Genomic DNA, 22978 nt, shown 5'->3' on the forward strand with positions numbered 1-22978 from the left:
CTCTATTCCACAGTACTACATAGAGCCATGACTACATGGAACTCTATTCCACAGTACTACATAGAGCCATGACTACATGGGACTCTATTCCACAGTACTACATAGAGCCATGACTACATGGAACTCTATTCCACAGTACTACATAGAGCCATGACTACATGGAACTCTATTCCACAGTACTACATAGAGCCATGACTACATGGAACTCTATTCCACAGTACTACATAGAGCCATGACTACATGGAACTCTATTCCACAGTACTACATAGAGCCACGACTACATGGAACTCTATTCCACAGTACTACATAGAGCCATGACTACATGGAACTCTATTCCACAGTACTACATAGAGCCATGACCACACGGAACTCTATTCCACAGTACTACATAGAGCCATGACTACATGGAACTCTATTCCACAGTACTACATAGAGCCATGACTACATGGAACTCTATTCCACAGTACTACATAGAGCCATGACTACATGGAACTCTATTCCACAGTACTACATAGAGCCACGACTACATGGAACTCTATTCCACAGTACTACATAGAGCCACGACTACATGGAACTCTATTCCACAGTACTACATAGAGCCAAGACTACATGGAACTCTATTCCACAGTACTACATAGAGCCACGACTACATGGAACTCTATTCCACAGTACTACATAGAGCCATGGCTACATGGAACTCTATTCCACAGTACTACATAGAGCCATGACCACACGGAACTCTATTCCACAGTACTACATAGAGCCATGACTACATGGAACTCTATTCCACAGTACTACATAGAGCCATGACTACATGGAACTCTATTCCACAGTACTACATAGAGCCATGACTACATGGAACTCTATTCCACAGTACTACATAGAGCCACGACTACATGGAACTCTATTCCACAGTACTACATAGAGCCACGACTACATGGAACTCTATTCCACAGTACTACATAGAGCCAAGACTACATGGAACTCTATTCCACAGTACTACATAGAGCCACGACTACATGGAACTCTATTCCACAGTACTACATAGAGCCATGGCTACATGGAACTCTATTCCACAGTACTACATAGAGCCATGACTACATGGAACTCTATTCCACAGTACTACATAGAGCCATGACTACATGGAACTCTATTCCACAGTACTACATAGAGCCATGACTACATGGAACTCTATTCCACAGTACTACATAGAGCCATGACTACATGGAACTCTATTCCACAGTACTACATAGAGCCATGACTACATGGAACTCTATTCCACAGTACTACATATAGCCATGACTACATGGAACTCTATTCCACAGTACTACATAGAGCCACGACTACATGGAACTCTATTCCACAGTACTACATAGAGCCACGACTACATGGAACTCTATTCCACAGTACTACATAGAGCCATGACTACATGGAACTCTATTCCACAGTACTACATAGAGCCATGACTACATGGAACTCTATTCCACAGTACTACATAGAGCCACGACTACATGGAACTCTATTCCACAGTACTACATAGAGCCACGACTACATGGAACTCTATTCCACAGTACTACATAGAGCCACGACTACATGGAACTCTATTCCACAGTACTACATAGAGCCACGACTACATGGAACTCTATTCCACAGTACTACATAGAGCCACGACTACATGGAACTCTATTCCACAGTACTACATAGAGCCACGACTACATGGAACTCTATTCCACAGTACTACATAGAGCCACGACTACATGGAACTCTATTCCACAGTACTACATAGAGCCACGACTACATGGAACTCTATTCCACAGTACTACATAGAGCCACGACTACATGGAACTCTATTCCACAGTACTACATAGAGCCACGACTACATGGAACTCTATTCCACAGTACTACATAGAGCCACGACTACATGGAACTCTATTCCACAGTACTACATAGAGCCACGACTACATGGAACTCTATTCCACAGTACTACATAGAGCCACGACTACATGGAACTCTATTCCACAGTACTACATAGAGCCACGACTACATGGAACTCTATTCCACAGTACTACATAGAGCCAAGACTACATGGAACTCTATTCCACAGTACTACATAGAGCCACGACTACATGGAACTCTATTCCACAGTACTACATAGAGCCACGGCTACATGGAACTCTATTCCACAGTACTACATAGAGCCATGGCTACATGGAACTCTATTCCACAGTACTACATAGAGCCATGACTACATGGAACTCTATTCCACAGTACTACATAGAGCCATGACTACATGGAACTCTATTCCACAGTACTACATAGAGCCATGACTACATGGAACTCTATTCCACAGTACTACATAGAGCCATGACTACATGGAACTCTATTCCACAGTACTACATAGAGCCACGACTACATGGAACTCTATTCCACAGTACTACATAGAGCCACGACTACATGGAACTCTATTCCACAGTACTACATAGAGCCATGACTACATGGAACTCTATAACACAGTACTACATAGAGCCATGACTACATGGAACTCTATTCCACAGTACTACATAGAGCCACGACTACATGGAACTCTATTCCACAGTACTACATAGAGCCACGACTACATGGAACTCTATTCCACAGTACTACATAGAGCCATGGCTACATGGAACTCTATTCCACAGTACTACATAGAGCCATGACTACATGGAACTCTATTCCACAGTACTACATAGAGCCATGACTACATGGAACTCTATTCCACAGTACTACATAGAGCCATGACTACATGGAACTCTATTCCACAGTACTACATAGAGCCATGACTACATGGAACTCTATTCCACAGTACTACATAGAGCCATGACTACATGGAACTCTATTCCACAGTACTACATAGAGCCATGACTACATGGAACTCTATTCCACAGTACTACATAGAGCCATGACTAAATGGAACTCTATTCCACAGTACTACATAGAGCCACGACTACATGGAACTCTATTCCACAGTACTACATAGAGCCATGACTACATGGAACTCTATTCCACAGTACTACATAGAGCCATGACCACACGGAACTCTATTCCACAGTACTACATAGAGCCATGACTACATGGAACTCTATTCCACAGTACTACATAGAGCCATGACTACATGGAACTCTATTCCACAGTACTACATAGAGCCATGACTACATGGAACTCTATTCCACAGTACTACATAGAGCCACGACTACATGGAACTCTATTCCACAGTACTACATAGAGCCATGACTACATGGAACTCTATTCCACAGTACTACATAGAGCCATGACTACATGGAACTCTATTCCACAGTACTACATAGAGCCATGACTACATGGAACTCTATTCCACAGTACTACATAGAGCCATGACTACATGGAACTCTATTCCACAGTACTACATAGAGCCATGACTACATGGAACTCTATTCCACAGTACTACATAGAGCCATGACTACATGGAACTCTATTCCACAGTACTACATAGAGCCACGACTACATGGAACTCTATTCCACAGTACTACATAGAGCCATGACTACATGGAACTCTATTCCACAGTACTACATAGAGCCATGACCACACGGAACTCTATTCCACAGTACTACATAGAGCCATGACTACATGGAACTCTATTCCACAGTACTACATAGAGCCATGACTACATGGAACTCTATTCCACAGTACTACATAGAGCCATGACTACATGGAACTCTATTCCACAGTACTACATAGAGCCACGACTACATGGAACTCTATTCCACAGTACTACATAGAGCCACGACTACATGGAACTCTATTCCACAGTACTACATAGAGCCAAGACTACATGGAACTCTATTCCACAGTACTACATAGAGCCAAGACTACATGGAACTCTATTCCACAGTACTACATAGAGCCATGGCTACATGGAACTCTATTCCACAGTACTACATAGAGCCATGACTACATGGAACTCTATTCCACAGTACTACATAGAGCCATGACTACATGGAACTCTATTCCACAGTACTACATAGAGCCATGACTACATGGAACTCTATTCCACAGTACTACATAGAGCCATGACTACATGGAACTCTATTCCACAGTACTACATAGAGCCATGACTACATGGAACTCTATTCCACAGTACTACATAGAGCCACGACTACATGGAACTCTATTCCACAGTACTACATAGAGCCATGACTACATGGAACTCTATTCCACAGTACTACATAGAGCCATGACTACATGGAACTCTATTCCACAGTACTACATAGAGCCACGACTACATGGAACTCTATTCCACAGTACTACATAGAGCCACGACTACATGGAACTCTATTCCACAGTACTACATAGAGCCATGACTACATGGAACTCTATTCCACAGTACTACATAGAGCCATGACTACATGGAACTCTATTCCACAGTACTACATAGAGCCACGACTACATGGAACTCTATTCCACAGTACTACATAGAGCCACGACTACATGGAACTCTATTCCACAGTACTACATAGAGCCATGACTACATGGAACTCTATTCCACAGTACTACATAGAGCCACGACTACATGGAACTCTATTCCACATCAAGTAACTGATGCAAGCAGTAGAATCATATATTTTTTTAAAACAGATAAAAATACACCTTATGGAACAACAGGGACTGTGAAGAGACACACAAAGGTACAGACAAATGCATACACACACATTGTTGTATGGTGGTATTGAACATGTTGTGGATATGTGGTGGTGTATGGACGTTATATGATGTACTGTTTTATCTTTAGCTCATTCAGTACAAACATAGTTCACTGTTTTATCTGTTGTTTTATATGTAATGTGGGTGCTTTGGTGTGTTTGGACCCCAGGAAGAGTAGCTGCTGCCTTGGCAGGAACTAATGGGGATCCCAAATAAAATAAAAAATATCAGATAGCCTAAAAGAATGAAGGAAAAACCTCAATGTAGCTTATATAAATTTCACATGTAATATATTTATGGATTTTAAAAAAAACGTATTGTTTCTCTTCATTCAACCTGCCCGTCACCCACCCACCCTTCAACCATAATATTTAATGACCCTAAACCCATCCACCCTGCGTATATAACCACAGGGGCTGCGGGTTATGAGTTAACCCACTCAGCACTGATAAACACAATGCCCCCCAGGTGGGTAGAGTCTTACTACAAGCTACAGACCAGTAATAATGGAAGTGGATAAGTGGGGGAAGTATTTATAATAAATAATATGATGATCTAGGATGATTATTTCATGTATGAACTGAATTAAAAGACACAACATTGTAACACAGGCGACTCCTAACGTCTGGAACATATTCGGACTGATGAGACAGCGTGCACTCAACCAGACAAGGCAAGTGGGACACTCGATTACAGAGAAACGTAAGCCTGTTTGTATGTCCTGTCAATAAATTATCAGATATTAGAGAAACAGAGTACTCTTTTTTCCCCCCCTTAATTTTCCTAAAGTGTCACCTGTTAAAGTGTCCTGGGGTAAGGAATGTTTTCAATTATTAACTGGGTGGCTCAAGCCCTGAATGCTGATTGGGGCTGACCACTGTGGTATATCAGACCATAGACCACGGGTATGACAAAACATATATTTTTACTGCTCTAATTACATTGGTAACCATTTTATAACAGCAATAATGCACCTCAGTGGTTTGTGCATAAGAACAGTCCTTAGTCGTGATATATTGGCCATATACCATACCTCCTCGTGCCTTATTGCTTAACTATAAGGTTAATGAAGTGGAGTTGGAAAAACACTGTAATAAACTTGAAGTGGCACTCCAGTCTCCTTTTCACCTCATTTAACATCTGATTTACTTAACAAAGGGCACATCTCAATATGCTGTAAGTCATGACATCACAAGTGGTGGGGGGGGGGGGGGGGCTTTCCTCTTTTGTTCCTCAGGCAAGGGGGGAGGCCGATGACATTATGACCTCCCATCAACCCAACTCCTTGAATGCCTTACTCCTTAAAGTTTGCAGTTGTATCTAAAAAAATACACTATTTTGCTCAAAACCTTTTTTTTTTTTGTCCTTTTAGTATGTGTTCTTAATAAGAACCCGTGGATTATCGTGTCATAACTCCCGACCAATTGCTGTTCGCATCGGGCCGGGGACAGCCCTTAGGAAGGAATTATCACACTATTTATACCCGGGTTCGAGGGCCTTATTGCTTTAACAAAACGGTTGCGAACATAATTGTGAATATTATTTTTTTTACATGTTTTCATATTTTATTTTAATAAGTAAATTAGTTTTATTTAATCCTTCCACCAATTGATATAGTCTGGGCAAAAGCCAGTGGCCACACTCCTACTACACTGTAAAACTATTCCCTGTGAATTTACAGCTTTATACTGGCACCACAGTTGCGAGCTTAGTAGTATAATTTTGCTTTACAGCAGATAGTACTGTAAACTACATTACAGCATATTTTCCTTACTGTAAAACATAGTAAAGCATTCCTGCTGTAATATGTAACACGGGTTCAAACCCTGGATGGGACAAATTACATTAAAAACATTTTACTAAACCAGTTTGTGATCAATTAGTATTTGGTAGCATTGCCTTTAAATTGTTTACCTTGGGTCAAATGTTTCGGGTAGCCTTCCATAAAAAGTTTTGGCTCATTTCATTTCTCCTGACAGAGCTGGTGTAACTGAGTCAGGTTTGTAAGCCTACTTGCTCGCACACGCTTTCTCTGTTCTGCCAGCAATTTTTCTATAGGATTGAGGTCAGGGCTTTGTGATGGCCACTCCAATACCTTGACTTTGTTGTCCTTAAGCCATTTTGCCACAACTTTGGAAGTATGCTTGGGGTCATTGTCCATTTGGAAGACCCATTTGCAACCAAGCTTTAACTTCCTTTTCCACCATAATTTGCAAATAAATTCATAAAAAATCCTACAATGTGATTTTCGGGATTTGTTTTTCTCATTTTGTCTGTCATAGTTGAAGTGTACCTATGATGAAAATTACAGGCCTCTCTCATCTTTTTAAGTGGGAGAACTTGCACAATTGGTGGCTGACTAAATACTTTTTTGCCCCACTGTAATTACTGTGACATTGGATTGAGCAGGATCAGGAGAACCAGTTAGAGTTGGTCCACAGGTGTATCTCAATACTCTCTTAGTCTCCTCTCTGTGTCTATGTGTCTAGGTGCACAGTGTTTCCTCCGACACATTGGTGCGGCTAGGTTGGGTTGTGTATCGGAGGACACATGACTTTCAACCTTCGTCTCTCCCGAGCCCGTACGGGAGTTGCAGCGATGAGACAAGATAGTAGCTACTACAACAATTGGACACCACGAAATTGGGGAGAAAAAGGGCTAAAAAAAAAAAACGACAAAAAAACAACACATGGAATAAACAAAACATACAGTCAATAATACAGTAGAACAAAAGAAAACAAAAAGTCTATATATAGTGAGTGCAAATGAGGTAAGTTAAGGAAATAAATAGGCCATGGTGGCGAAGTAATTACAATATAGCAATTAAACACTGGAATGGTAGATCGGCAGAAGATAAATGTGCAGATAGAGATACTGGGGTGCAAAGGTGTAAATTACATTTAAACAATATATGTTGACTTTCGGGCAAAGGTGTTTCTTAGGTTCGGTGGAACAGCATTTATCAGCTCTCTGTGCGCCGAAGTCTTATTTTCTGTGGATTTAGCGCTATCTGGAGGGCAAGGAGGACAAAATCAGTACTGCACCAGCGGACGTGAAAGGGGACCGGCTTTAAAAACAAATCCAAGATGGCTACTTGTGAGTGTTCAGCACAAATGTCCTTGTTTATTTTCCCCTCTCCTTGTTGGTAAGAGTTTCTGCTGCTTTACAAATGTGAAAGGGTTCAAAGCACACACTAAGCCTGAGTCCTCTCAGCTCTGAGTATATGTTTTTCCTAGATACAGAGTTCGGATCAGTTTAGTTTCTACTAGCCTAGCAAAGATTGTTGGGAGGTGGGGGAACGACACCAATCACAGCACCAGCACGGCCCTGCTACTCTACATAATCCCCAGCCTGCCCGGCGGCTCGGTAAAAGGCAATTGTTAAAGCTTTTAGATACTACCTCAGAGAGTGCTGTGTGTTTGAAGCACATTAGTCTTATCGGGGTACTTCCAGAGAATAACTCAATGAGACTGCTAACGAAGGTGCTTTATCTTTATGTTATGGCACTTTTTTTGTCTGCTTCTGTTGAGAAGAATATACATGTGAAATGACCGTTCCCCTAATCATATTCTGTTATTGTTGTTAGCATTAACAGGATACACTTTAAAGTGTTAAGGTAAGTGGGAAAATAGTTAAAACACCTTCTAGCTGGGCTTAGAAATCATTGTACAATTTCAAATTTTCATCCATTTTGCTTGCTGAGGAAAAAGCCTTTTTTGTGAAATCATATGTATACTGTAGCTTGTCTTGTCTTGCAAACATTCCAACCTGTGTTTCAGTCTACATCACTTTGCTTGGCCTGTTTCTTGCTTGTAGATGTCTGCCCACTGTATATCTGTCGTTTTGTAGATTTTTAAATGTAGATTGGCCAACCAAGATTCCTAACCTCTTCCAACACTGATCCAAACTCAAAGTGCATTCGCTGTCAACAGGATGTTAACAGGTTTTGAAGCTTAAGATCTATTGTAATTTTAATTATTTCATTTATTTCACTGAAAAATGTTGTGAGACTAACTCCTGTAACAATCTCTCCCCCCCCCCCCCCCCCCCCCCCCTGTTGTGCCAGCTCCGACTGCCCCTCAGACCCGGTCAACCTCCCAGACAACAGCTGGCCCAGTGCAGCATCTTGCTGGCGCTCAGGTAAATGTCTCATCTCACCTATGACTTGGCTATTTCATTTAGCTTTTGGTTGTGTGGTGATGGAAAATCAATGTATTGATTCTCTGGCCGTTCTGCCTCTGGATGCCCTACCGCCTGTGGTCCTCCCCTCCCCTGCCTCCTAACATCAGCCATCAGCCTCCAGCTTCTCCCTCCGCCTACTTCCTCTCTCTATACCATTTGTATTTCATACAGTGGGGAGAACAAGTATTTGATACACTGCCATTTTGCAGGTTTTCCTACTTACAAAGCATGTAGATGTCTGTCATTTTTATCATAGGTACACTTCAACTGTGAGAGACGGAGACAAAAATCCAGAAAATCTCATTGTATGATTTTTAAGTAATTAAAACCTTCCAGAGAGAGACAAGGCAGCAGTCTCCTACCCCGAGAGGTTCATACTGCACATTGTTCTCAACTCACTACAACGCATAAAGACATAAGTGTATTTCTCATTAACGTGATGTTTCCTTTTTTGTTAACTTAATCTGCCTTCAGCTCCCTGCTTGGCCAAGGCTCTGGACCTGCACAGTGGCCCAACACCAGCAGGACAGTAGAGGCCATTTTCGTTGAGCTGTGCCACAAATACCCTGCAGGCGAGACTGTGCTTGGGAACCGGGTCAACAGGTGGGCTGCTATCCTGGGGGATTACAAGAGAATCAGGACCATGGTGCTGGGCAGCCCAAACCTGATTACCCACACAAGGCTGCAACTGTTCCAGGTCAACAAGTTGACCATGACACAGTGGTAAGTTTTATATATTTTATGTGTAGTTAACTGGTTGACACAGTGTTAATGATAGCAATTAACATATTTCACGTTTTTCACACAAGTACAACAAACCAATGGCCCCCATTGGAGAGAGTGACTCTGCACCAGACCCAGGACAGCATGACTGCAGAGAGGGAGGAGTCGGGCCTTCCACGCAGTCAGGAGCACCTATCAGCTTCCAAAGGACAGAGCGTGGCAGAGCAGCCACTAGTCAGTCACTACCACCTCTACCGCCACCTAGTCTGCCTACCACCTCCTTTCCTATTTCTCCAGTCTCCCAAGACCTGCACTCCTCTGCCCCCTCCTGCTGGTGGCCCCAAGGTATCCAGGACGACTGAATGGAGGAGGAGTCTGGGAATAAAGTCAGGGCTCACAAGCTGTATGAAGGACAGCTGCTCTAAATGTGGCAAGCCTAAAACTTGTGAATTTGGACACAGTATGTATGGAACTGTGAGATTCTGTGCCGCTACCTCTGGCAGCCAATCAGTGGAGGAGTGGCTGGCACTGATGAGGTCCCAGCATGGTGTTAGCCAGGGCCAGTAAACATCGACTAACTGACTGACTGACTGCTGTGTACATTTTTTTGTAAATATGTTCTCTTGTTCACTTTTTTTTTAACGTTCATTTTCAATCACTTTAACTTGTTAATCTCTTGTATATTTAGTTCATTTTTAATCACCTTAATTTGTACAGTAGGTGTAGGGGACATCATGCTGAGTTGGGCACACATGACATTCCCTGTGACAAATAATAATTGAATACATTTTTTTTTTTATAAAAGCACTTTCTCCTTTAATTTTATACACTCTTTATAAAAAGTTCAACAAATTTAAAAAAGTAAATCAGTCATTTTCTACTCAGTTAATAAAGACACTGTTTACAGAATTGTAACACACATAAGTCAGTTTCTACTCAGACTTGAGAGGACCAGCAGATACTTGAGGTGACAGCAGGGAGTCAACGCCCCCAGTGACGCCCACTAATCTCTGATTGGTTGCTGCACACCATTTGTTGGAAGTTTGGGACATCCTCAGGGAGCCTGTTTCCCAATATCTATTACTCAAGATGGATAGAGCTTTCTAGAGGGCAGGTTTTGGGACTGTGATCAATGTAGTCTATAACTCTACAGACTAAACAAAAACATATTTTTTTAAACTTATGAATCTGAATATTTGTTATCTACCTTTTTTTAGTGTATCGGCTAATTCTTTATTTTGGTTATCACCGCTACATAGGCTGGATAAGGCAGCTCAACACCTTGTCTGGGACAAGAATGCATGCTATAGGTGATTTCTCTCCCTGTTTCAGGTACTCCTGGCGTCAGAGGGAGAGGATGGTGCTGCAGCAGGGATTGGGGCTCGCTCCTGCCCCCCAGGGTCAACGCCCAGCCCCTCCCTGCAGCCAAGCCCCTTTACTACCAGCGGGAGGGGATACAGGCACCTTTCCCTACACCGCCACCCCCGGTCCCACGCCAGGCCACCCAGCAAGGACGGCCCGCCCATTCTGCCAGCTCACCTGGATCAACAACCCCCCCAGCACTTCCCGGCCCTATAGTGATGGCAAAACAATTTATTTTCAGGGTTGAACTGATGACACCTGCTCAACATCCTGGCTCATGGCAGACATTGAACAACTCCTTCAGATTGCTATCAAAGACTATGTATTTCGGATCTTGCACACACACTCTTCGATAGTATATCTTGGCTCGAACTGTGACGATTGTGATTCTGAGCTCTCAGGTTCTCACAGCGAGTTCTGGTCTTCACTGATCTCACTCTCCGTCAGCTCCATCTGTGGCGTATAGGGGCAGGACTCAGTAGTATACTGATGGTATTCGTCGTAATCTAGCTGGGCCCCGAGCTCTTTCGTGATGGTCCCGGTGGACCTCTTCACCACAGCACAGGAACACTCTGGCACCCAGGGGTCAGTTTGGCATGCTGTACTAACCGTTCTTTCCTGTTGGTAGAAAACAATTAAGGCATCTATTAGGCTATAGGTATATTCAAGAATCACTGTGTATTGTCCATTTTATGTCCAAAATGGCCTCGGGGATGACAGATTGTGTCTTGAAATAAACAATAGCCTTATAAATAACATGGATTTGCTTGTGCCTCCTCCTGCAGTCTCCTCCAGGATGAAAACCTTTTTCAGGGATGTAGATGTCACCCTGAAAACAAACACATGTTTTGTTAAGACAACTCAACCCAGATATAGATGTTGGCGTTAACAAGCTACCGGTCTTATGTCAACTTTTTTATTTAATTTTTTTATTTCACCTTTATTTAACCAGGTAGGCTAGTTGAGAACAAGTTCTCATTTGCAACTGCGACCTGGCCAAGATAAAGCATAGCAGTGTGAACAGACAACACAGAGTTACACATGGAGTAAACAATTAACAAGTCAATAACACAGTAAAAAGAAAAAAGTCTAGCTAAATAAAGTGGGGCTAACAAAACATTCAAAGAACAAATGTTACTGTAATACATTTAGTTGACGTTACTTGACTGAGGTGGCCAGCTACAGAGTAACTACCTAATACAGGGCTACACAGAGAAACTGTGTTGCAATTTTAGGTGCAGTCGAGTTACTTGATAACGCTGGCGGGGGGTTACACAAAACATTTCAGACGCAATAAACGTAAACTCACACACCATTCCGTACAAATGTGCGCAACCGCAACATTGAAACGAGGCTGCAAAGAAAACTAATGGGACTGTAGCGACTGTGTTGACTTCAAAATCGGGGGCGTGAACTAGGTTTCTATTCAAGCGTTGATCGACATGGTAATAGCTCTGTAGTATTGGAGAAAAGTTGAAAAAAACGGACGCTCCGTTACATCGTGGCGTGTCATGTCGTAACGTACAGCACACATAAAGCTACTATTTCTGTCTTACAATCTCTCTCCACCAGGTTCAGCACTTCTATCACTTCTATGTCCCTTAAGGTCCTTGTGTAATGTGATATTGTACCCCCTAGCCCAATTTGTCCTTTGTAAACTATTCATATATACTCATGTTCCCACATGTACTTCCTGTATTGATTTGTTAAATAAAACATAAAATAAAAACCTCTCTCTTCGATTCACTCTCCACACGAAAACAAAATACCAGACAACTTGCTGATTCCTGTCAGTCGTTACTATGGCAATTTAAAATGGCGCTGACCATAGCTCAAATAAACCAGGTCGACGATCAAAACACTAAATATAGAGACGTTTTTTTTATGTTAAATGCACATGTTTAGTATTAGTGGATTGAATACATCTCTTTGCTTAGATGTACTTCCTAAAATGTTTCCCTTCCGTATTAAAGTTTAATTTAGCTTGAGACATGTCTCTTTTGACATCTTGCCTTGAAATGCTGCCTTTTATCCTTGTCGATTAGGACACAGTATCTGACTTGATTTGCGTTTAGTTCAGCCGTCCTGTTGCACTTACCCAACATGACCTCTAGAGGTGCACTTACCCAACGTGACCACTAGAGGGGAGCGAACGATCTAGAACGATCCCCAGGGGAGCAAAATAAGGAACGCTTCACGAATTTGCGTGTCATCCTTGAGCTTTAGCAGGTGACTAAATTTTTAACAGTTACCTTGTGATTGTAAACTGGATACAAATGTAATTCATTTAAAAAATAATTTGTCTGTCTGCACAGCCCTAGCTTGAACCCCATGGCTGCTTGTTGCTTCATTGTTTAAATGTTTTTTCATTATGTCTCCTTGCAGCATGCCTAAGGCACATTCACACAGATGAGCAGGGATCCTGGGCATATTTCTTTTGCCGTTTTTCAGTCAGTAGAAAGGCCTCTTTAGTGTCCTAAGTTTTTATAACTGGGACCTTAATTGCCTTCGGTCTGTAAGCTGTTAGTGTCTTAACGACCGTTCCACAGGTGCATGTTCATTAGTTGTTTATGGTTCATTGAACAATTATGGGAATCAGTGAAGTTATTTGGATTTTTACAAATTATCTTTGAAAGACAGGGTCCTGAAAAAGGGATGTTTCTTTTTTTTGCTGTTTAGTGTATGAGGTCATACAATATATTTTGCAGTGATTCCTATGTTGTTGATGTAAAAAATATTTGTTGGTCTGCGGTGTGTAATGAGGAGCAACTAGATGCTGCACTTGACACATTTATGAAATTGCTTATTCCAGTTACTAATAAGAATGCATCTATTAAGAAAATGACTGTAAAAAAAAAGTTAAATCCCCTTCGATTGATGAGGAATTGAAAATTGAGAGGGATGAGGCAAAGGGAATGGCAAATAAGTTTGGCTTCACAACCGATTGGCAAACGTACTGCATATTGAGAAATCATGTGACCAAACTGAATAAAAATAATAAGAAACTACACTATGAAACAAAGAAATTACATAAAGAATGATTTAAAGAATTATAGTAAAAAGCTTTGGAGCACCTTAAATGACATTTTGGGCAAAAAGGCAAACTCAGCTCCGTCCTTCATTGAATCAGATGGCTCATTCCTCACAAAACCCAATGATATTGCCAACTACTTTAATTATATTTTAATTAGCAAGATTAGCAAACTTAGGCATGGCATGCCAGTGTGACAAAGTGAAAATGTAGAGTTTCCATCAACCTCACGCGCAATGTAGATATCAAAGAATGCCGCAGTTCGCGGGTAGAGTAGTGGGTGAAACCATTCACTTCAGGAAAAGGGGTGATATAAAGTTTCCTTTCATTATGTGTTGTTGAATTCATACAAATATTTGCTGCCATTGTAGTAAGGTTGGCAATACGAAAGGTATTCAGACGATGTCCAGTGTCTGTGTTCTTTTGCCCATCTTAATATTTTCTTTTTATTGGCCAGTCTGAGATATGGCTTTTTCTTTGCAACTCTGCCTAGAAGGTCAGCATCCCGGAGACGCCTCTTCACTGTTGACGTTGAGACTGGTGTTTTGCGGGTACTATTTAATGAAGCTGCCAGTTGAGGACTTGTGAGGCGTCTGTTTCTCAAACTAGACACTCTAATGTACCTGTCCTCTTGCTCAGTTGTGCACCGGGGCCTCCCACTCCTCTTTCTATTCTGGTTAGAGCAAGGTTGCGCTGTTCTGTGGAGGGAGTAGTACATAGTGTTGTACGAGATCTTCAGTTCCTTGGCAATTTCTCGCATGAAATAGTCTATTCTTGTTCTGAGAAATGAAGGCTAACGAGTTTCAGAAGAAAGGTCTTTGTTTCTGGCCATTTTGAGCCTATAATCGAGCCCGCAAATGCTGATGCTCCAGATACTCAACTAGTCTATAGAAGGCCAATTTTATTGCTTCTTTAATTAGCACAAGTTTTCAGCTGTTCTAACATAATTGCAAAAGGGTTTTCTAATGATCAACTAGCCTTTTAAAATGATACACTTGGATTAGCTAACACAACGTGCCATTGGAACACAGGAATGATGGTTGCTGATAGTGGGCCTCTGTACGCCTATGTAGATACTCCATTAAAAATCTGCCGTTTCCATCTACAATAGTCATTTACAACATTAACAATGTCTACACTGTATTTCTGATCAATTTGATATTATTTTAACGGACAAAAAATGTGCCTTTCTTTCAAAAACAAGGACATTTCTAAGTGACCCCAAACTTTTGAACGGTAGTGTAGATGTTATTGAATTGGGACAGGAAAAACACTGCAGTGCACTTATGAGGAGTTGACTATCACTACTATCACTACTATCACTACTTCCCAGAAGTTACCATTTCAAACAATACCATGAATGAGCAACATTGGGTCAGAATGGATGAGAAACACTCATGGACAGACGGAAGGAGATAACTTCTGGAATTAATGCATTTAAAAAAAAAAAATCAATAACATCAGTCAGAACATTCTGTCATCACCAGATTTCCCTGTTTCTAATTACGTGGAAACATCAACAGACTTTGAACAAAATACAGACACTACTGTTATTTAATTTCCTAAACTTTTAATTCAAATCAAACTTTATTTACACAAAACATTTTACTAAAGTAAATCCATCACGTATCTATTTATCTGAAACCCACAGCAGGAATGATCCAGAGTAGCTTTGCTTTTCTAAGAGTGTAGTTCACATCCTGCCTTTTAATCCCCATCTCCTGACAGGAGATCTTTGTCCTAACTGTCTTTCTTTTTTGTGTTTTCATCCTATTTTCTTTCTTCGTGGATGTATCTCACGTGCGTCAGCACGTTTACCATCTGAATTAATCTTTTACCTCTGACTGAGTAGCCATATGATTACTCTCCTGTGTGAGTCCGTACATGTGCAGTTAGGTGCTCTTTGCGAATGAAGCCTTTCCCACAGTCACCACAGCTAAATGGTTTCTCTCCTGTGTGAGTCAGTATGTGTCTCCTTAGGTCCCCTTTCTGAATAAAGCTCTTCCCACAGTCACCACAGGTAAATGGTTTCTCTCCTGTGTGAATATTCATGTGCCTGGATAGATGTCCTTTTTGTTTGAAGGCCTTGCCACAAAAGGGGCAGGTGCAGGGTTTACCACCATGACATAGTTGGACATGGGCCTTCAGTTTACAGGTGGAGTTATAGAGTTTTTTGCATAAGTGGCATTCGCTGACTCTCTTCTTGGCAAAAGTCACATGCCTCTGCAGGTCAGCTTTCAGAGGAAACGTTTCACCACAGTCACGGCAGTGGTGAGTTTTTATAGACGTGGTGCTGAGTTTGGAATAGTGTTCCCCCATTGGTGGGTTTGGATCCAATGATGGGCTAGGCTCAAATGGTGGGCTGCTGTCAAGTCCTCCTGTGTAGCTGCTTACAGCTGAACTGTGGCTGAAGGCATTGTTCTGATTATCTGGAGGGTCACAGGGAATGTTGAGACCCTTAATGCAGGTCACAGTGCCAAAACGTGTGAAATCCACTCGTTTACAGTCACTCTCTCTGTTCTCCACAGTCTGGATTTGGGGAAGAGTCAAGGACCAAAGTGGGTCCTCCGGATCACATTCCCTTTTCACACAGGAAGGAGTGAATTTGAATTCTATGATATCAGGCTCCAGACTTTGAAGCTCCTCCTGACTGGTCCTGACTTCCTCCTGTTTCTCTTTAATATGTTTGGTCTCTGGGTCCTCCTGCCCCAGACTGGGGCTCCATTCCTGCTCACAGTGCTGCTGCTCAGGGGGAACCTCCTCTTCAGAGACACAGAGCTGCAGGGAGTCTGGAGGGAAGGAGAGAGGAGGAGCAGGGGTCATCTATACAGACTTTAGACAAGCTGAGAAAACTCAATTCCACCATATATATATATACATCTCAATGGAGTTGTGATGAGTGTCGGCGGAGTGTATCTCTGGTTGCATCGAGTCCCTATCTGTCCAACCTGTAAAAATGTCCATTCTTTAACCTCCTCTGGGATATGTGGGACGGTGGCGTCCCAACTGGCCAACATCCAGTGGAAATACAGAGCACCAAATACTAATAAATTAATATAAAAATTAAACTTTCATGAAATCACACATGCAATACACCAAATTAAAGCTACACTTCTGGTGAATCCAGCCAGCGTGTCAGATTTCAAAAAGGCTTTACGGCGAAAGCAAATGATACTATTATCTGAGGACAGCACCCCAGCAAACAAACACAGACCATCATATTTCAACCCTCCAGGCGTGACACAAAACGCAGAAATAAAGATATAATTCATGCCTTACCTTTGACAAGCTTCTTCTGTTGGCACTCTAATATGTCCCATAAACATCACAAATGGTCCTTTTGTTCGATTAATTCCCTTCGATATATATCCAAAAATGTCCATTTATTTGGCGCGTTTGATCAAGAAAAACACTGGTTCCAACTCGCACAACATGACTACAAAAGTTACCTGTAAGCTTTGTCCAAACATTTCAAACTACTTCCTAATACAACTTTAGGTATTTTTTAACGTAAATAATCAATCAAATTTAAGATGGGATATACTGTGTTCAATAACGGAGGAAAACAATGTGTAGCGAGCCTCTGTGTAACGCGCCACTAACAAAGATTACACTTCCCTCTAGCCTCATTCTGAACAGTGCTACTTCTTCATTTCTCAAAGGAAAAACCTCAACCAATTTCTAAAGACTGTTGACATCCAGTGGAAGCGGTAGGAACTGCAAGAAAGTCGAATAGAAATCTGGAATCCCAGCCATTGAAAAGAGAGTGACCTCAAATAACAACAATTCTGAATCTTATCCAGAGTGACTTACAGTAGTGAGTGCATACATTTTCTTACCGATCTACCAACAGAACCACACGACTTTAACACAACCAAATGTAGAAAAAGGGGTGTGAATACTTTATGAAGCTACAGTGTCTTCAGAAAAAGACAAGGGAGGTTTCCCAATGCTTCGCAAAGAAGTGCACCTATTGGTAGATGGGTAAAAATAAAAAAGCAGACATGGAATATCCCATTGAGCATTGTGCAGTTATTAATTACACTTTGAATGGTGTATCAATACACCCAGTCTGTCTGATACAGGCACCCTTCCTAACTCAGTTGCCGGAGAGGAAGGAAACCGCTCAGGGATTTCACCATGAGGCCAATAGTCTCACTTTAAAACAGCTACAGAGATTAATGACTGTGATAGGAGAAAACTGAGGATGGATTAACAACCTTGTAGTTACTCACAATACTAACCTAAATTACAGAGTGAAAAGAAAGAAGCCTGTACAGAATACAAATATTGCAAAAAATGCATGCTCTTTACAATAAGGAACTAACTTAAAACTGCAACAAACAAAAACATGTGTCAAAGAAATTAACTTCATGTCCTGAATACAAAGCGTTATGTTTGGGGCAAATCCAACACAGCACATCTCAGAGTACCACTCTTCATATTTTCAAGCACGGTTGTGGCTGCATCATGTTATGGGTATGCTTGTCATTGGCAAAGGACTAGGGAGTTTTTTAGGATAAAAATAAATGCAATAGAGCTAAGCACAGGCAAAATCCTAGAGGAAAACCTGTTTCAGTCTGCTTTCCAACAGATATTGGGAGACAAATTCACCATTCAGTAGAACAATAACCTAAACCAGAAGGCCAAATATACACTGGAGTTGCTTACCAATAAGACATTGAATGTTCCTGAGTGGCCTAGTTACAGTTTTGACTTAAATCTAGGGATGCACAATATGTCGGTGAACATATCGGTATCGGCCTGATGTCTAGTGTTAAAAACCGATGTCGGGTGGCGCAGTGGTCTAGGGCACTGCATCGCAGTGCTAGCTGTGCCACCAGAGACTCTGGGTTCGCGCCCAGGCTCTGTCGCGACCGGGAGGTCCATGGGGCGACGCACAATTAGCCTAGCATCGTCCGGGTTAGGGAGGGTTTGGCCGGTAGGGATATCCTTGTCTAATCACGCACTAGCAACTCCTGTGGCGGGCCGGGCGCAGTGCACGCTAACCAGGTCGCCAGGTGCACGGTGTTTCCTCCGACACATTGGTGCGACTGGCTTCCAGGTTGGATGCGCGCTGTGTTAAGAAGCAGCGGGTTGTGTTTCGGAGGACGCATGGCTTTCGACCTTCGTCTCTCCCGAGCCCGTACTGGAGTTGTAGCGATGAGACAAGATAGTAGCTACTAACAATTGGATACCACGAAATTGGGGAGAAAAGGGGGTAAAATAAAAAAAATAAAAACGATGTCAAGGCTAGCGTGCTAACGTAGGCACATGACATAATGACGGATACACGTGCAACACAGCATTCCTAACCTAGCCCACAATGTGTGGATCGAGCAGTCATTTGAAAGAGTAAGAACATTTCAGCGACACAACTCAAAGGCGAAATCCATGAAAGCCAAAATAATGGAATTCATTACCCTCGACAATCAACCAAACTCTGTCGTGGGTGATGTTGGCTTTCACCGAATGGTCGAGCACCAAGTGCGCAATTTTTCCGATGTTGCCCTACCAGAGTTACACAGTGATAGCATCACTGCTATTAGTTTCACGACATACATACTATGGAACGCCGTTTGGGTCTTTGCGTGTCAAAAAATATACAGTAGTACTGTCAAAGCTGTACAACAAAGTCTGCAAACAAGCAAACACCGGCCACGAACGATGTGTTTACAATACCGCGTTGGTAATAAAGCATCATTTGTTCGACCACAACTTCTGGGCTAGCTAGCTGTAGCTTGGTACCTAGCTAACACCAATACAACCAGCCTGAAAACAATGACCAGTTGAAACTGCAGTCACTGTCATTATTCTTAGCAATGATTTGGGAATCCTAGTGAGTAAGTATTAGCTAGGTAGCCACTTGTTGTTCACCTATTGAAATTGAACTACAGTTCATTAAAATAAATAGCTAGGCAGCTACTTAAACCTGTTGCCCAAATTATAAGCAGCCAGCTAGCTTCATCTGGCTAGAAGAGGCTCGACCGCACCATGTGTTGTGAAGCTAGCTACAATAAAGATTAGACACAATAGTGGAATTTGAGGTTTGCCTTCAAAATAAAAGTATGTTATTGACAGTGATGCAAATGAATGCAAATAGTAGAATTATGCCATACATTTATTTTGAAGGCTAACCGCAAAGTCCACTATTGTGGCTAATTCCTTATTGTAGCTAGTTACAGGAATAACCCGTCGTGCATGTCTAATGGTGTCTAATGACCCAGAGCACATATGTTGGCTAAAATGTTGGGCTAAAATGTTAAATATCGGGTATCGTTTTTTTTGGGCAAGGAAAATATTGGATATCGGTATCGGCCAAAAATGTAATCACTAATTAAATCGTATTGGAAATCTATGGCAACACTTGAAAATGTCTGTTTAGTAATGATCAACAACCAACTTGACAGAGCTTGAATAATTTTTAAAGGAATAATGTGCAAATATTGTACAATCCAGGTGTGCAAATCTCAGAGATTTATGCAGAAAGCCTTACAACTGTAATCGCTGCCAAAGGTGATTCTAACATTTATTGACTCAGGGGTGTGAATATTTACGAAAATTAGACTTGTATTTCGTTTTCAATAAATTTGGAAACACGTTTTCACTTTGTCATTATGGGGTATTGTGTGTTGATGGGAGCGACAAAAAAATATATTTTGAATTCCGGCTGTAACAACAAAATGTAGAATTAGTCAAGGTGTATGAATACTTTCTGAAGGCACAGTAGCTAAGTACCTATTTTACGTTGTCGTATCTCTGGAGTGATCCCCAGCAGTCTCCGTAGCCGATCATTCTCCTCCTGGTACTCCACTACCGTTTTCTCAACTGCCCCGAAAATCTCCACAGCAGCCGCCGTTAAACGCTCATTTAAAAACACACCCAACAATTGTAGTTTAGACATTTTCAGTCGAATGTGAGTTGGGTAGTCTATTCAGTTTAGTCAGTATGTATTTCTTTACCCCACACAAGGAATGCAAAATCAAAACAGTCGTTTCCAATCCTACTTCCGTGTTCTAGTCAAGGAATTTTGGAAAACTCCTTGGTTTTAGTGGGTGGCAAACCCAGAAACGCACAGCAGCGCCGCCAGCTGGATGGGGGTTTAACTACTGTGCAAGAAAGTTTACAGACCAGTAGTAAAGGGAAACCATAAATACATGTAGACAAACAGTGGTTATCATAAGTATAGGATAATGTGGCATAATCAATTCTTCATCAGGAGTCGACTGTATATCAGTGTTAACTTTGGCAGCTATTTTAGATTTAGTTTTAGTCAGGGGTGAAAGCAAGGCGGTATGGTCCGTTATGGCGTTCCAGACAAATAAATAGTGGGGGTAGCCTGTACCGGTAAAACATAAGCCTATCACAATAATTAAAACAAAATGTCAAGAAAACTGTAGGCTATTACACACATATTTATCATTACGCATGTCAGAGGAATTAACCATTTGCGAATGGACTTGTGGTATTGCCTACAATTCAAAATGCGATGTGGTTTCTATGATAACGTTGACATTTTACCAAGGCAGAGATGAGTGGCCGACACCAAGATGCACGCGGGGACAACTGTGAACGCATAAATTCTGGCGTTAATGACAATCGGCCAATGTCATTACACTTTTTGGTGTTTTGTGTAAAATATGTCTCTTTCCATTCACTACTGTTTGGAGGCTGGAAATATGGTAAGGGGGAGCGAGGTATGTTGACACACTTTTCACACTGTGTAACATTTACTAGGCACAATACATCACACTGGAGCACAATACATCACAATGGTATACATGTCATACCAAATGAAATAAGGAAGTCTTGGGCACATATGTTGTATTCATTACATCTTCATATCTTATTTCAGCAGGGAGTTGTAGACCGTTAAATATAGAGTGTGCACTTGTGACAATTTGCCCCATCAGCGGGTAAATTGTCACACTATGTCAGGTAAGTTATCACATTGGATTATTAACAAATATGAACAGCCTGTCTGAGCTCGTGCTAGGCAGGGCTGGAATGGTGCTGGGGCCTGGCAGGGCTGGAATGGTGCTGGGGCCTGGCAGGGCTGGAATGGTGCTGGGACCTGGCAGGTTGGTGCTGGGGCCTGGCAGGGCTGGAATGGTGCTGGGGCCTGGCAGGTTGGTGCTGAGGCCTGGCAGGGCTGGAATGGTGCTGGGGCCTGGCAGGGCTGGAATGGTGCTGGGACCTGGCAGGTTGGTGCTGGGGCCTGGCAGGGCTGGAATGGTGCTGGGGCCTGGCAGGTTGGTGCTGAGGCCTGGCAGGGCTGGAATGGTGCTGGTCCCTGGCAGGGCTGGAATGGTGCTGGGGCCTGGCAGGTTGGTGCTGGGGCCTGGCAGGTTGGTTTTGGGCCTGGCAGGTTGGTGCTGAGGCCTGGCAGGGCTGGAATGGTGCTGGGGCCTGGCAGGTTGGTGCTTGGCCCTGGCAGGGCTGGAATTGTGCTGGGGCCTGGCAGGTTGGTGCTGGGACCTGGCAGGGCTGGAATGGTGCTGGGCCTGGCAGGTTGGTGCTGGGGCCTGGAAGGTTGGTGCTGGGGTCTGGCAAGTTGGTGCTGGGTCCTGGCAGGGCTGGAATGGTGCTGGGCCCTTTGATCAGGAAATTATCGCAGAAGTTGACACGGGGGGAATAAAAACCAGCCTCGTCGTGGACCCCGATGTCTTGCTCCCAGACAAACTAAACAACTTCTTCACTCGCTTTGAGGACAATACAGTGCCACCGACACGGCCCGCTACCAAAACCTGCGGACTCTCCTTCGCCCACAGCCAAGGTGAGTAAAACATTTATACGTGTTAACCCTCGCAAGGCTGCCGGCCCAGACGGCATCCCTAGCCGCGTCCTCAGAGCATGCACAGACCAGCTGGCTGGTGTGTTTATGGACATATTCAATCAATCCCTATCCCAGTCCGCTGTTCCCACATGCTTCAAGAGGGCCACCATTGTTCCTGTTCCCAAGA

The 22978-nt window shown here is 42.5% G+C and overlaps 2 protein-coding genes across 2 annotated transcripts; one reads left to right on the forward strand and one right to left on the reverse strand.

The window, feature by feature from the left end:
* The first annotated feature begins 8445 nt into the window (after positions 1 to 8445).
* Positions 8446 to 10531, forward strand: LOC149980757 (uncharacterized). The gene is made up of 4 exons (XM_090185667.1): positions 8446 to 8454; positions 8784 to 8857; positions 9374 to 9622; positions 9709 to 10531. The coding sequence occupies exons 1-4, from the start codon at positions 8446 to 8448 to the stop codon at positions 10187 to 10189; spliced, it is 813 nt and encodes a 270-aa protein (XP_090041793.1). The 3' UTR covers positions 10190 to 10531.
* LOC110531383 (uncharacterized) lies at positions 10409 to 21059 on the reverse strand. The gene is made up of 2 exons (XM_021614573.3): positions 20754 to 21059; positions 10409 to 16804 (listed from the first exon to the last, which is right to left on the reverse strand). The coding sequence occupies exons 1-2, from the start codon at positions 20917 to 20919 to the stop codon at positions 15876 to 15878; spliced, it is 1095 nt and encodes a 364-aa protein (XP_021470248.3). The 5' UTR covers positions 20920 to 21059; the 3' UTR covers positions 10409 to 15875.
* Positions 21060 to 22978: the final 1919 nt, after the last annotated feature.

This window comes from Oncorhynchus mykiss, chromosome 9, assembly GCF_057628025.1.
Source record: "Oncorhynchus mykiss isolate SJ-2025 chromosome 9, ASM5762802v1, whole genome shotgun sequence".
Classification (NCBI taxonomy): Eukaryota; Metazoa; Chordata; class Actinopteri; order Salmoniformes; family Salmonidae; genus Oncorhynchus; species Oncorhynchus mykiss.

What these genes read in the sequence shown, in the direction of transcription:
- LOC149980757 (XM_090185667.1), top strand. An exon ending in AGCATCTTGCTGGCGCTCAG is followed by an intron (nt 8,858 to 9,373) that starts GTAAATGTCTCA and finishes ATCTGCCTTCAG; the next exon opens with CTCCCTGCTTGGCCAAGGCT. An exon ending in AAGTTGACCATGACACAGTG is followed by an intron (nt 9,623 to 9,708) that starts GTAAGTTTTATA and finishes TTTTCACACAAG; the next exon opens with TACAACAAACCAATGGCCCC.
- LOC110531383 (XM_021614573.3), bottom strand. Translation starts at nt 20,919, where the DNA reads ATGTCTAAACTACAATTGTTGGGTGTGTTTTTAAATGAGCGTTTAACG. An exon ending in GATACGACAACGTAAAATAG is followed by an intron (nt 16,805 to 20,753) that starts GTACTTAGCTAC and finishes CCTTCCCTCCAG; the next exon opens with ACTCCCTGCAGCTCTGTGTC.